This window comes from Rhincodon typus, chromosome 16, assembly GCF_021869965.1.
Source record: "Rhincodon typus isolate 14 chromosome 16, sRhiTyp1.1, whole genome shotgun sequence".
In the NCBI taxonomy this organism is placed as follows: domain Eukaryota; kingdom Metazoa; phylum Chordata; class Chondrichthyes; order Orectolobiformes; family Rhincodontidae; genus Rhincodon; species Rhincodon typus.
In genome coordinates, this window is record NC_063347.1 from 2,248,593 (window position 1) to 2,264,968 (window position 16,376).

Below are 16,376 nucleotides of genomic sequence, written 5' to 3' on the forward strand. Positions count from 1 at the left end.
TGTTCCTGATTTACAGCATCCGCAGTTCTTTCGGTTTTTATTTGACTAGGTTAGGATTGTTTTCACTGGAGTTCAGACGCATGAGGGGGGATCTCATAGAGACTTATAAAATTCTAACAGGACTGGACAGGGTAGATGCAGGGAGGATGTTCCCGATGGTGGGTGTGTCCAGAACCAGGGGTCACAGTATGAGGATTCGGGGTAGACCATTTAGGATGGAGATGAGGAGACATTTCTTCACCCAAAGAGTGGTGAGCCTGTGGAATTCTTCACCACAGGAAGTAGTTGATACCAAAACACTGAATGTATTCAATAGGCAGCTAGATATAGCATTTGGGGCGAATGGGATCAAAGATTATGGAGAGAAAGCAGGATTAGACTACTGAGTTGAACGATCAGCAATGATCGTGAGGAATGGTGCAGCAGGCTCAAAGGTCCGAATGGCCTCCTCCTGTTCCTATCTTCTATGTTTCTCTCTACACTGTCCCAAACACTCCCAGGACAAGGACTGCACAGGGTCAGATACAGAGTAAAGTTTTATAAATGTAGATATTATATGATAGTTTCATAGGTTTGTATTTAGTGTCTTCCTACACTCATTGGTCTGAAGTCTGGAGAGTGTGAGACGGACTGAGATCTCACAGTTTGTGTATATTTTGAGCTGTAGGCTTCAGCTTATTGGGAAGTGGACTGGGATTACTGAGCTCTGCTCCTGTCAAATTCTGTGGAGCGGCAGAGAACAGCTTGCTCCCACAGGCAGGCAGGTTGGGCTGTACCCTGGAAAACCTTCAGTGTTCACCCTTGACTCACTCATTACCCACCGCCATACAGGAACGTCTCACCTTTTGTTCTTTTCTCGCCATTTCTGCCTCTTCTTCCTGACAAGCTGCCAACAAGATCTCAACGTGCTCTTCACACACAATGTACCCGTCAATACTGGGGATGGGGATTGGTGAGGAATCAGGGTAAGAAAAGGAGACAATTTAGATTCTTCTTCCATTGGGATCACGCATTGACACTTTTTAAAGACATATGCACAGAATTGCAGAACATGTACAACACAGGAACAGGCCATTTAACCCATCTGCTCTAGGCTGGTGCATCTGCTCCATACAAGTTCCCTTTCACCTTTATTCATCTCACTGTGTCAGCAAATGCATTAATTCTTCTCTCCTCCCTGTACTTTTCCAGTCTCCTCAAATCAGCTGTGAAAACAGCCAAAGATAAAAAGCTGAGCATTTTTTTGTGACAATGGGATATATTATAGCGTTTCTCAAGATCTGTGGCAAACACAAATACTTCTCAGTCACTTCAGTAAGGAGGGAATAGCTTTAATATTTCACCTTCTGGCCCTTGGAAAAATGTGAATCAGTGCGTTTGTACCAAATCACCCAAGTGACCTCAGCTTTGCAGGGGCCAGAATTGGACGAGTGGTCAGATCTCGGAGGGCTCAGGAAGGTGACAGAACAACAGTCTATGGTTTAGACTCAGACATCCAGCACAAAAACAGACTCTTCGGTCCAACTTGTCCATGCCAACCAGATATCCTAAATTAATCTAGTCCCATTTTGCCAGCATTTGGCCCATATCCCTCTAAATCCTCCCTATTCATGAACCCATCCAGATGTCTTTTAAATGTTGTAATTGTACCAGCTTCCACCACTTCCTCTGGCAGCTCGTTCCTTACATGCACCCCACTCTGCGTGAAAATGTTGCCCCTTAGGTCCCTTTTAAATCTTTCCCCTCTCACCTTAAACTTACGCCCTCCTGTTTTGGACTCCCCCTACCATGGGGAAAGGACCTTGACTATTCACCCTGTCCATGCCCCTCATGATTTTATAAACCTCTCAGCCCATTTACAGTAAGTTTGCAAATGTAGCAGCGCTAAGAAATGGCAAGGTTCTACCTACACAGGATGTGAATGACCCGAGTGGAAATCAAATCCAACGACTGCCCCTGCACAGTCGACGTTCAGTTTCCGAGCCACTCGGTTGATGTTGGGAACCCTCAGGTGCTTGCAGCCTCTGGGAAGCATAGAGGGTTTGAAGAGATAGACATTTCCAAAATCATTGCGGGGGACCTTAAAGGTAATAAGATTGATGAGAAAATCAGTACCACCATATAACCAAATACCACGTTTTAACAACGTTTTTCACCCTCCTTTCACATCACCCTTACCTCCTGAAGGACATGTCTTCCTGAGAACATACAGACGTCAATGAGGCCATGTGCACCCCTCCCCAGAGTGGCCATCATACAGCTGTAAATCTAGACAGTGTGTGGAGAAAAGCCATGGAAGCTATCATGGTTGAGCTTAATCGTGTCCATATGAATTAGCAGCAGGATTTAGCCCCTTGAGTCCATTCCAATAAAATCAGGATGTGGAGGTGCCGGTGTTGGACTGGGGTGGACAAGGTCAGAAGTCACACGACACCAGGTTATAGTCCGACAGGTTTATTTGAAATCACAAGCTTTCGGAGTGCTACAGGTGATCCCACGACACTGTTCTGCATCGGTAAAATCTTCTTTACTGTCCTGTTTTAACAGCATCACCATGATAAATTGTTATGATCCCTTGACTTTAATTGGTTTGTACAGTTTTCAATTTGGCATGTGATTCCAGTTATTTGGTTTGTCTCCAGCACCACCTTATTTCTAATTTTTTGTAACTATCTCTCTGCCTCAATCGGATTATAGGCCATGCCTACTCTGGTTATTCAGTTGTTGACACTTTACTCACCGTCTAACACTCCTGGTCACCTGCAGAGACTTACAACTGGTGTGAGTGGAGTGTCAGATGATATGATCTTTTGATCTCTCAGGCCTTGACGTCTCTGCCTATAAACTCTGGGTCTGTGAGCGCTGCTCTCTCACTGCACCTGATGAAGGGGTTGCTCTCCGAAAGCTTGTGTGATTCCAAATAAACCTGTTGGACTGTAACCTGGTGTTGTGTGGCTTCTCACCTACCTGAGACATACCAACAAAAAAATTGCTGATTCAGCTGGCACTCTTCAAAGGGGGAGCCCTGCATTTACAGCAATGGATTTTCTAAGTTGGCTGGGAGTCTGACGGTTGTCATGAAGGGGATATCTCAGGCTGTGGAGGACTAACTCCATAGTGTGTATCTGATTGACAGGCTTGTCCCGCAGTCTTTAGGGGAGCCCTCCAAGGCAGGCCACAACAGCAGATGGGAATCTCGCGTCCACGAGCCAGGTGGTCCCTCACCCTGGGGAGAGTCTGATTGTGACATGGGTAAGTTCAGAGGGTCCTGGGAAGTGGAGATGTTGGAGAGGAGCACTACTGTTCCTCCTGGCCCACAAGGAGGGCTATAAAGCCTGTGCCTAAACAATTCCTGCCTCCCTTCAGGTGCTGGGTCTCCTGAAGCTCCAGTGGCCATGGGTTAGACACCAAAGGGGAGGGTCATTATAATATTTGAAAGGCCAGCCTGCCTCCTGTCCCAGCTTTGTAGATTTTGAAAATTCTGACATCTTACCCAGAACCCTGAACCATAAATTTTTGAGGCATGAAATTACCCTCAACCTCCCTTATCTAAACACCAGCTCTCTACACTAGGTGTCAAGCTGTTGGTCAGGGCTGGGTCTCCTCTCCTTCCACCTCAGAGAGGGTGGTCCCTGGACTCAGGACTCACTCCACTGAACACAAGCACACAATTTCATCCGACACTCCCTGCACTGTCCGCAGAAATATTCCATCTCTCGCAGGAGACATTAATCTGAACCCTTGTCTGTCCCCTCAGATGAACCTAGAAGGTTCCATGGCTACTATTTGAAGAAGAGCTGGGAGAAAGGAACTGATGGTCAGACATTTTCTTTAGAAGGTCACGGGGCCAAGGCAGGTGGACAGAGTTAAGATTCTGATCTCACTGAATAGTGGAATGGAATAGGTTGGAGAGGGTGAACGGCCTTGATTTGTTCCTATGTAAAAAATTCAATGGAATCATGGATAATACCCCATCTCCTCCTTCCCTACAAAACAGAACTCGCACCTTCCCATTGACAGCACTTGGTGGAGAAAAGGGCTCCGTTTGCCAGTAGCCAAAAAGTCCAAGATCGTCCTTGTCTCGATCTTCCCAATTGGCCGATCGGGCTTTCCGTGCTCGATTTGATTGGCTTTTCACCATCTGGTAAAAGAAGGCGAGAAAAATATCTCAACCATCAGCAACTAGTGTGTCCAATAATAACGTTGTGATTTACTTTAAACAGTAAAACATCCCCAGAGAATAACTCGGCATTGATCTGGCACATCCACAAGCGTCCACTCCTCCCACCACTGATTTGATTGATTTATTGTTACATGTACCTAAATACAGTGAAAAGCTTTGTTTACAAGCAGTACAGGCAGATCATACTTACAAGCAGATACAGATCACAGGTTGAAAAACAAACTTAAACAGAGGCATACAGGTTACGTTGCAGAGGGTGTGTGCTAAGCAAGATCAATATTAGCAAGGTCAGCATTATTTGAAGTTAGAAAGTCCATTCATTAGTCTAATAACAGCAGGGAAGAAGCTGTCCCTGAACCTGCTGGTGTGCGTGTTCAGGCTCTACCTGATGGAAGTTGGAGATCATTACCGGGGTGTGATGGGTCTTTGATGATGTTGGCAGCCTTTCCGCGGTAGCAAGCTGTGTAAATGGAGTCCATGGATGGAAGGTTGGCTTCCATGATTTGTCTGGGCTGTGCACACCACCTTCTGTAGTTTCTTACGGTCCTGGACAGAGCAGTTGCCGTACCAGGCCGTTATGCACCCGAACAGTATGCTTTCAATGGCACATCTGTAAAAGTTGTTGAGGGTCCGTATGGACATGTCAAATTTCCTGAGCTGCCTGTGGAAGAGGCGGCGTTGTGGTACCTTCTTGACCACTGCAACCCTCTCAACCTCAGCTCCATTGATGTAGATGGGGGCATGTTCTCCTCGTTTCTTTCTGAAGTCAATGATTAGTTCTTCAGTTTTGCTGACATTGAGAAAGAGGTTGTTCTCACTGCAGCACGTCACTAAGTGCTCCTTTCTGTATTTTGACTCGTTGTTGTTAGATATTTGTCCTACCACGATGGTGTCCGCTGCAAACTTGTTGTTTGGAATTTGGCAACACAATCATGGGTGTACAGGGAGTACAGTAGGGGGCTGAGGATGTATCCTTGGGGGACTGCAGTGTTGAGTGTTATCGTGGAGGAGGTGATGTTGTTCATCTTTACTGATTGTGGTCTATGGGTCAGGAAGCTAAGGATCCAGTCACAGAGGGTGAAGCTGAGACCAAAGACATGGACTTTTGAGATCAGACTGGAGGGGATAATGGTGTTGAAGGCAGAGCTGTAGTCAATGAACAGGAGTCTGAGGTAGGTGTCTTTGTTGTCCAGATGAGGACTGTGTACCAAAGAAGTCAATCTGAGTGTTCCCCAACTGGAAGCCTTAGACGAACCAGGAAATCCACTCCCTACTGAAGACCAGACGTGCAGTATTCAAACTGGGTGACCCAGACCAATACAGGAAATCCAGGTATGACCTCCACAAAGCCATCAGGGAGGCCAAGAGGCAGTACCGGACCAAGTTAGAGGCCCAGACCTACCAAACAGACTCCCCATTGGCTATGGCAAGGCCTAAACAACATTACGGGATACAAAATGGAGTACAGCAAGATAGCAGACAAAGACCCATCCCTCCCTGATGCGCTCAATGCTGTCTATTCTAGGTTTGAGCAGAATGCCAGTGGCGCGGTGTCACCTGCCCCGACACACCTTTTCCCTCTGTCACCGCTGCAGACGTCAGATCGATCTTCCTGGGAGACAACCCAAGGAAAGCGATGGGCCTGGACGGTGTCCCCGGCTGAGCATTCAGATCCTGTGTGGACCAACTAGTGGAGGTATTCACCCACATCTTCAACCTCCCACTCCTACAGGCCAAAGTCCCCACCTGCTTCAAGAAGCCCGCCCTCATCCCCGTACCTAAGAAAACACGTGCAGTGTGCCTTAACGACTACTGCCCTGTGGTTCTGAGCTCAGTAATCATGAAGTGCTTCAAGAGGCTGGTCATGGCCCACGACAACTCCAGTCTCCCAGCCTACCTCGATCCCCTACAGTTTGCCTAACGACATAACAGGTCTACAGTGGATGCTATATCCCTAGCCCTGCACTCATCCCTGGAACCTCTGGACAACAAGGACACCTACGTCAGACTCCTGCTCATCGACTACAGCACCGCCTTCAGCACACTGACGCTCAGTAGCAGCAGTGTGCTAGATGCACTGCAGAAATTCACCAAGGCTCCTCAGACAGCACTTCACAAACCCACGACCACTTCCATCCAGAAGGACATGGGCAGCAGAGACATGGGAACATCACCATCACAAGTTCCCATCCAAACCACTCACCATACTGACTTGGAAATATATCATCATTCCTTCAGTATCTAAATACAAAATCGAATAAATACAAAAAAATTGAACAATATAAGGAGATATTAAGACATGTGCGAGGACAGGTGACCATTAGCTTAATCAAAGATGTAGGTCTCAAGGTGCATCTTTTTAAAAATGCGATCACACTGATGCTGAGCATCACTGGCTGGGCCCAGCATTTATTGTCCGTCCCTAGTTGCCCTTAAAAAGGTGGCGGTGAGCTGCCTTCTTGAACCACTGCAGTCCATCTACTGTGCGCAGACCCACAATGCCCTCAGGGAGGGAATTCCAGGGTTTTGACTGAGCGATACTGAAGGAACGGCGATATATTTCCAAGTCAGGATGGTGAGTGTCTTGGAGGGGAACAATTAAAATTACTGATGTTCGAGAAACCAAAACTGGAGAACACAGATTTCTTGGAGTGTTGTAGGAGCTTCGGGAGACTGGGAGGGGAAAGGTCATGAAGAAGATTTACCAAGGGCACTGCTCAAGTGCCTGGGGGCAATGGGTAGAGTGAGTAGGTCTAGAGAGTTGGGATCTACAGTACCTTACAGGGGACCTCTCCATCTCTCACCACACGGGCTTCCTTTAGCCAGATGTCCTTGGAATGAAGTGTGTGCACACAGTCTCTGAAACAGTAAGCAACAAACTAAATGAGTTACCAGACAACGTGTGTTTCTGTGTGTGCGCATGCATCTGCACATATGCAAGTGTTAGACACCTGAAGCAGTGCCACTGACTGCATCAAGCAACATACAGTAATTCAGGTCAAATCGTTCATAATTAAAGTCACAGGAAAGCTTTGCTGACAAATACAATGGCTAGTGTGGAATGGAGAGGGCTATTAGACCAGAACTTACAGCTTGAAAAGACAAGGAGAGAGAATTAGTGAAAGAGGGAGAGCGGAGTGACAAATCAGAGAGAGAGGGGTATGGAAAGAGAGAATGAGACAGTGAGGGGCAGAGAGGGGCACAGAGACACAAAGAGAATTAGAGAAACCGAGAGGGCGGAGGCGAGAGAGATAGAAACACAGATATAGGCAGAGACCAAGAGGGAACAGAATTCGAAACAGACAGAAAGGAAAACCAAAACAGAATCACAGGAATAAAGACATACAGAGAGAGGAGAGAAGGACAGAGGAGAGAGGAGAGAGAGAATTCGAAAAAAAGAATAGAAAGATAAAAGGAAGAACCAGAGACAGTCAGAGGGCAGGAGACAGAAATAGACAGTGTACTCAATAAAGACAGGAACGAACTTGGCTGTGTTGCCCACACAGTTGAACAGCTTGCCAACTTTAACATTCAGTATGAACTGTCAGGAGAGACAATGAGAATAAATATTGATTCTGGCTTTTCAAGGCATTTGTCACCTGACTAGGGGGGAAATATCCTTACCTCGAGTACACGGCCTCTGTCTTGCAGTAGCCGAGGATTGCTGCTGTCGGAGGATACAGGATCTCATATTTCAGCAGATGTCTTTTCAGGACATAGAGAGGGTGGTTTTTATACTCGGCTACAGACGTGGGCAACGGTTGGCTGAGCATCTTGGCTTGCATCTGCAAAACACATCAAAGGAAAGACTAGAATACATCAAAGCATAGAAACTGACCCTTCAGCCCATCTGCACATAACCCTGCTTCTATCCTATATCATTTAACGCTATCACCACATCCTTCCTTGTGTGTTTATTCAGCCTCCCTTTATTCTATACGCAAATACAATACGATCTGTATCAATACATATCAATGAACGTATTGGCACAATTAATCTTAACCATTCCCTGTGGAAGTGTGTTCCACATTCTCTGGACAAAGGGTTTCTCCTTAATTCCCGTTCCGTTTTATTAGTGACTGTCTTGTATTGACAGCCCCGCTAAGTTTCAGAAATATGGAACAGAGAATTTCTAAACTGGATCCCCGGTCCGTGATTGGAAAGTCAAATACAGCGACCACTGAAAGGTCATGACCTGAGGCATCAACTTAATTTCTCTCCCTGGCTGCTGCTCTGGCCAAGGAACACTGGCAGCATTTTCTGCTTTTATTGCTGGTCTGTGATAATTGCTAAACTGATTTCAGTCAAGGAGTTCCTGTGGGGTGGATAATTCTGATCAAAAATCCGGGGAAAGGATATGTCAATGACCGAGCGACTAGACTTTTTTGGGAGACACTGGGAGCTGCAAGTATTGGTTCATTCATGTAAAGATTCAAGTGACTGCTTTCAGAAAGTAACATCAGTATCTGAAGAACTTGAGACATGATGCAGTGAGTAAAGTGTGCTCAGGAGGAACAGGTGATTTTGGACCACTGGTTCACAAATCTGTCCCCCACTGTGGGGTTCTGTCACTACATCACTCTGCTGTAGACTCATTGTGTTTTATTTGTTCATAGCATGGGGGCATCACTGGCTGGGCGCAGCATTTATTGCCTGTCCCTAGTTGCCCCTTGAGAAAGTGGTGGTGAGCTGCCTCTTGAACCGCTGCAATACATGTGCTGTAGGTAGACCCATGATGCCCTTAGGGAAGGAATTCCAGGATTTTGATCCAGTGACACTGAAGGAATGGCGATGTTTCTAAGTCAGGATGGTGAGTGGCTCGGAGGGGAACTTTGCTGGGGGGGGTGCGGTATTCCCATGTATCTGCTGCCCTTGTCCTTCTAGATGGAAGTAGTCATGGGTTTGGAAGGTGCTGTCTGAGGATCTTTGGTGAATTTCTGCAGTGCATCTTGTAGATGGTACACACTGCTGCTACTGAGCGTCGGTGGTGGAGGGAGTGGGATGTTTGTGGATGTAGTGCCAATCAAGCGACTGCTTTGTCCTGGATGGTGTCAAGCTTCTTGAGTGTTGTTGGAGCTGCCCCCATCCAGGCAAGTGGGGAGTATTCCATTACAACTGGAGAGATTGATCACTGTGACACATCAATCACTCAGCTTTGATGGAGCTAGGGACTTCCTGAATTTGGAGGCTGGTCTAATGAGACTATTGTCACTTATTATCCAGCAGTTCTAAAGGGTTGGGCGTAGGTAGTAGAGACAGACAATCTCCTTTGGACTTGCTGTATAGGGCCACCTGCTGTATACATACAAACATTTGAAACAGGAGCTGATTTGGCTCCTCCAGCCCATTTTCCCATCTATGGCTCATCTGTCAGTGTTTCAAATTCCACTTTCCCATACACCCCCAATAACCTTTGACCCTCTGCCTAAAAAGAATCTATTCACCACCCACTTAAAAACATTCAATGGCCCCATCACCACTGCCTTCCACAGCAGAGTTTCAAAGTCACACATAACCCTCACCTCATCTCATCCTGAAAGGGTGAATCCTAATTTTAAAGCAATGCCCCCCAGTTCTGGATTCACCCACAAGAGGATCCACCCTTTCCACCATCCACATTGTGAAGATCATTCAGGATCACAACCATAGAATCCCTACAATGTGAAAAGAAGGTATTTAGCCCATCGAGTCTGCACTGACCCTTGAAAGTGCATCCCACCCAGACTCAATCCCCCACTACCTGATCCCCGTAACTCTGCATTTCCATGGCTAACCCACCTAACCTGTACAACCTTGGACACAACAGGCAATTTAGCATGGCCAATCCACCCTAACCTGCACATCTTTGGACTGTGGGAGGAAGCTGGAGCACCCAGAGGAAACCCACGCAGATGCGGGGAGAATGTGCAAACTCCACACAGACAGTTGCCCGAGGGTGGAATCGAACCCAGGTCCCTGACGCAGCAGTGTTAACCACTGAACCACCGTGCTGTCCTTACACACTTCAAATTACTCTTTATTCTGCTAAACTCCAATGGAAACAAGCCCAATCTGTACGACCTTTCCTCATAAAAAAACACCCACTCTCTCCAGGTACCAGTGTGGTACATCCAATCTAGTGGGGTCAGGAGAGTATTTATTTGAAATCCTCACAGATTAGTACAAGACAGGAGGGTATTCAGCTCGTCAAAGTCTGTGCCTGAAGTTCTTCTTCAGAAACCCTGGCAGCTGGTTTTGACACGTGTTTGGTACATCCCCTGCTTAAGCTTCCGCAGTTTGACTTACAACAGCTGTTCCACACCCATTTTAGAAATGGAAACTACCTGCAAAGCCACAGCGTTGAATCTGTACACATTTCAACAGGCTCTGGGGAACCCAACAACATGACCACAAGGATGATGCAGCGCCAATGGATGATGCAGCGCCAATGGTAATGTGTAACTGCAGCTTCAAACCACAGCCCCAGGCACAATCCCCCTGGAACAGGAGAGTTGATCTCCATCAGTGGAGGAATGGGATATAAAAGGAGGGAGGTTTTGCTAAAACTATACAAGGCACTGGCCAGACCACAGCTGGAATACTGTGAACAGTTCTGGGCCCCTTATCTAAGGATAAATACACTGGCATTGGAGGCAGTCCAGAGAAGGTTCACTAGGCTGATTAAAGGTATGGAGGAACTGATTCAGGAGATTGAGTGGATTGGGTCTGTTGTCATCGAAGTTTAGAAGAATGAGAGGTGACTTTTTTTGATACGTACAAGATTCTTAGGGGATCTAACAGGGTAGATGCAGAAAGGTTGTTTCTCCTGGTGGGAGAGTCTAGGACCAGAGGGTATCATTTCAGACCAAAGGTTCGTACATTTAAGATGGAGATGAGGAGGAATTTCTTCTCTCAGAGGGCACTGAATTTGTGGAATTCTTTACCACAGAGGACTGGGTCATTAAGTATATTCAAGGTTGAGATAGATTTTTAATCAGGAAGGTAATAGAGGGTATGGGAAAAAGGCAGGGGAGTGGAGTTGAGGATGATCAGATCAGCCAAGATCTCATTGAATGGAGGAACAGATTTGAAGGGCTGAATGGCCTCCTTTTGCTCCTTTGTCTTATAGGCTTGTAGTGTCACCAATGGATCACACACGAAGACATCCATGTTGTTGGAAAAGAGGCATCACAGGCAAAGTGAAATTACATAGAAACTGTACCCTGCAATTGAGAAATGACATTCTGAGAGTGCTGCTTCCTGCTTTGCCTGAATGTGAACTCATTGTGCAACAGTGACTTGTCAATTTGCGAAGGTACAGTCAGATTCTGCAGGGAGGATCCTGCAGTTTCTTGGCTGGGTGGATGTGGGAAGGATGCTTCCTCCAGTGGAGAATCTGGGATGAGGGATCACTGTTCAGGGTCTCCCATTCAAATCAGAGATGAAGGGAATTTTTTCCTCTCAGAGGGCTGAGAGTATTTGGAATGGTCTTCCCCAAAAGGTGGTAGAGAGAGAATCTGTGAATATTTGTAAGACAGAAGTAGATAGATCCTTGATAAACAAGGAGGTAAAAAGTTACTGTGGTTGGGCAGGAATGTGGAGTAATCAGATCACCAATGATATAATTGAAAGGTGGAGCTAGCTCGAGGGCCAAGGAGCCTATTCCTGCTCCTGATTCTTTTGTTCACATGTATTATAGAACGGGAGAGTCTAGACTTAATATCGGAGAACATAATTATCAAGTGTATTGCTCCTGGCCGAAAATGATTTGTTGAACCTTTAAAAACAAGTTACTAGGGCTCAATGCGAGTTTTGTTTACAGTGGTGCTTTGTTCAAGCAGTGGGGGAAGATGTCTAAGAGTCATAGAGATCTACAGCATAGAAACAGGCCCTTCGGCCCAACTTGCCAATACCGGTCAGTTTTCACAATAAAATTAGACCCATTTGCCTGCATTGGGTCCATATCCCTCCATACCTATCCCATCCATGTACCTGTCTAAATGTTTCTTAAATGGTGAAATTGTACTCGCTTCCACTACTACCTCCGGCAGCCCTTTCCAGACACTCACCACCCTCTGAGTGAAAAGGTTGCCCCTCTGTGTTTGTAGAATACGCTTCACCCAGAGACAGACTGCTGACTGGTTTATGCAATCATAACCAGTTGTGGAGGCTAGATCTCATCAGCATGGCAACAGCTTTCCGATTGGCTCCTTGGCAGGTGAACAGAGAATGTGGGAACAATAGAGAGAGAGAGAGAGAGAAAGAGAGAGAAGCCAGCCCCCAGACTACAAAGAGAAAGGGTTTCGCTCTCTCTACAGTGAAATAGAGAAGATGGAAGATGGCTAGCTATTCTGTCTCACCAGTTGTCTTTAACCAGTGAGTAAAAGAGTGAACAACTAGTGAGCCAATTGACCCATATCAGCAGTGGAGAACTTAAAAGAAATCACTTGGAAACAATCGGAATCTCGGCATTCAGAAGGACCTGGGTGAATAAAGAGACGCCTCATTAAATCCTGTGGATTGATGCTATTGAATGTGTTTCTCCAGTGCTTTTTCCTCCACCAGTAACATCCACGTTTGTTGCTTGATTGTGTCTGTTCGTGTATGCAGGGGTTTAAGAAGAGGATTAAAGTTTCAGTTAGTGGAGTTATATGTTTTGTTTGCCTGCAGTTAGACTTGATTGCTTTATAATACAACGTGGAGGTACCGGTGTTGGACTGGGGCGGAAAAGGTCAGAAGTCACACAACACCAGGTTACAGTCAAACAGGTTTGTTTGAAATCACGTCAGGCAAAGGGGCTATGCTCTGAAAGCTTGTGATTTCAAATAAATCTGTTGGACTGTAATCTGGTATTGTGTGACTGCTGCTTTATAATAAATCGTAGTTTATTGTTAAATATAGAAATATGTTTTCCCTTAACTGGAGTCCAACCAGACAGGAAAATTGGGGATTTTAAATACTTTGATTAAATTTAGTAATCTAAATTTTTAAATTTAAATTTAAATTACATTTTAAAATTTTCCCAAGTCGTCATATCAGAGTATACAAGCTGTTCAGGAATAATCATCTTCATTAACTGCTAACAATAATATCAATACAGGAACGAGGAGATACCAAATATTTGCCATGGGAGCTTTGCCTCATCACCATCAGCAGAGAGAGAATGGGAATGGTAATGCACCTAAGGGTTGCTTCTAAGTCTATGTGGCTCCAAAGTAAATGCCACCTACCTCCTGGTCTTCCTTTCTCTCACGCTCTGTACAGCTGCTTTTGTAGGCTGCCAAAGTCTGGTCCCACCAGGCAGAGTCAACACGGTGTTTCCTTGTTGTGGTCATCCAAGCCACATCATACCTCTGGGTGACGTCTCTCACACAACCCTCATTGTCAAAGCTGACAATGTAGGAGAGTGGTTTGGAAGTAAGTTTAGCACAGAGTTCCGGTTGGTTTACAGTGTTGCGTACACAGTCAACTGCTACCCACTTCTTCTCTGCCTCTACGTAAACCTCAATCCATTGATCTGAGCCTTTTGAATTCAAAGACACCTCACTAATCATTCTTCCACCTTTGCTGTTGGCTTCGGTTTTGTTGCATTTTGAAGACCCTTTCTTACTGGGTTTAGTTTTCGCTGGAATATTCTCAAAATCATCGTCCCCACTGTCCTCACACTTTGGAGTCTTGAAGACTGAAGATACGACTGTTTGCTTACCTTGGGGAGACTTCATTTGTGAAGGGATTCGCTTTCTCCTTTTATCTCTATCTGAATTACTGTTAGAATCAGAACCATCGCCAACCTCAAAATCAGAATCGCTACCATCATCTCCTTCAGTGTCCTCTTCCTTGTAACATACTTTCGAAGCCACTCTCCGTCGACGCTCATTCTTTGGTCGTGGAGAGACTGATGTTTTGGATAGTGGGCACTCCTCATCCTCAAATCCAGATTCAGCAGAACCTCTATCAAGATTTTTGACATTCTTAGTTCTCCTTCTAGCATTTCCCCTCCTTTTTGCATGTTCTCCTGGGTTCCTTTTAGATGCAGGGTGAGTCTCGTCTTCTCTCTCAGTGCACATCTTCACTGCACCATCTTGCTCCCTCTCCAGTTTAACTACGACACCTCCATTTGCTCCTTTCTCAGGCACAGACTCTTGTTTAGTGTCTGGTGCTGAATTACCAATTTTTCGGGAATTATCTTTAGATTTGCTGTCCCTCCCGTTCTTCTAAATAAAACAAAGAGAAGATTTTACAGTCGGGACCAAGTTCAGATGCACATTTCACAACCTAAAGTTGGCATGCCCAAGACCTAACATTGCCAGAAATTGACTGGAACAACTTGAAACCTTAGACTTTGCCCATATGTTCTCTGGGACAATTGCTGATGAAGGACAGCTGAGCAGAGGCACTAAGGGAGTTGCGATGTGGTGTAAAAGCTGTGGAGGGGGTCTCTTATTGGTACAGCACTGGAATGGTGGTCTGCGACTTTGGGCTGTCCCCAGTGTTCCCTCTTAGCTTCATGTACAGAGCCAGACAGCAATTGGGAATGAGTTGCTCACGGAGCAAACAGTCTATACATAATTATGTACATACGCATGGTCAAGTTCAACAAACAGAGAGTAAAGAGAACTTTTTAAAAAAATTTATTGTTGGAAGGTGGGCGTCACTGGGCTTGACCTGCATTTATTGTCCATTCACAATTACCCTTTAGTTGCTAATGGTGGCAAGGTAATTCCTTGAAGTACAGTGGTCCATTTGGCATAGGCACACCACAACGCTGTCAAGGTTTGGAGTTGTAGGATTTTAAGACCATAAGTTAGAAGAGCAGACATAGGCCATTCAATGAGATCATGGCTGATTTAATAATCTTCAACTTCACATTCCTGCCTTTTCCCCAAAACCCTTGATTCCCTAATGATTAAAAAGGCTGTCTCAGCCTTGAATGTACTTAACAACGCAGCCTCGACAGCCCTCTGTGGTAATGAATTCCACAGATTCACTAGCTTCAGAAGAGAAAATCCTCCTCACTTCAGTCTTAAATGGGCATCCTCTTATTTTGAGATGATGCCCTCTGGTCCTAGACTCTCCCATAAGAGTAAACAACCTTTCTGCATTTCCCCTGTCAAGCCCTGTAAGTTTCAACAAGGTCACCTCTCATTCTTCTAAACCCCAGTAAGTACAAACCTACTCAACCTCTCACATAAGAAAATCCTTCCATACCATACCCTCAGGAAAAAAAGGCCAAGTGAATATTCTCTGGACTGCCTCCATTGCTGGTAAGTCTTCTCTTGGATAAGAGCACTAAAACTGTTCACCATATTCCGGCTGTGGCCTGATCAGTGTCTTGTATAGTTTAAGCAAAACCTCCATACTTTTATACTCCGTACCCTTTGAAATAAAGGCCAAATTCCCTTAGCCGCCCGTATTACTCGCTGAACTTGGATGCTGGCTTTTTGTGATTCATTTGTGAGGATCCCAAATCCCTCTGTTCTACAGCTTTCTGCAGTCCTTCCCCATTTAAATAATATTCAGTCCCTCTATTCTTCCTGACAAAGTGCATAACATCACATTTCCTCACATTATATTCCATCTGCCAAATGTTTGCCCACTCACTTACCCTGTCTATATCCCTCTGCAGACTCTTCGTGCCATCCTCACCACTTGCCTTCACACCTGTTTTTGTGTCATCCACAAATTTGATGACAGTACATTCACTTTCCTCATCCAAATCATTAATGCATAATGTAAATAACTGTGGGCTCCCAGCACCAATCCCTGTGGCACTCCATTAGTTACAAGTTGCCATTCTGAAATGCACCCCCCTTACTCCAACGCTCTGCCTTCTATTAGTTAGTCAATCTTCTATCTATGCAAATATACTACCTCCAGGGGCTCTTATTGTAAGCCTAATTTGTGGTATCGTATCAAACCCAGTCTGAAAATCCAAATATATGACATCCACTGTTTACCCTTAATCTATCCTGTTTGTTGCCCCTTCAAAGAGTTCTAATAAATTTGTCAGCTATGATTTGCCCTTAATGACTCTGCTTGAATCCTAGGATTCTCTGGGAAGCTAGAGAGGAGATTGCAGAGCCTTTGGCTTTGATCTTTATGTCATCATTGTCTTCAGGAATAGTGCCAGAAGACTGGAGACTAGCAAATGTTGTCCCCTTGTTCAAGAAGGGGAGTAGAGACAACCCTGGTAATTATAGACCAGTGAGCCTTA

General features: G+C 45.4%; 1 protein-coding gene across 1 annotated transcript in view; it reads right to left on the minus strand.

Moving 5' to 3' along the window:
* Positions 1–806: 806 nt before the first annotated feature.
* The window catches only part of LOC109925844 (DNA repair protein complementing XP-C cells-like), a 41,693-nt gene continuing 26,123 nt past the window's right edge, over positions 807–16,376 (minus strand). Inside the window, exons 7-12 of the mRNA XM_048606662.1 lie at positions 13,393–14,376; positions 7,808–7,968; positions 6,961–7,042; positions 4,007–4,141; positions 1,911–2,080; positions 807–936 (exon numbers count right to left, since the gene is read on the minus strand). Coding sequence (XP_048462619.1) covers positions 807–936; positions 1,911–2,080; positions 4,007–4,141; positions 6,961–7,042; positions 7,808–7,968; positions 13,393–14,376 — 1,662 coding nt within the window. The remainder of the gene's footprint in view (positions 937–1,910; positions 2,081–4,006; positions 4,142–6,960; positions 7,043–7,807; positions 7,969–13,392; positions 14,377–16,376) is intronic.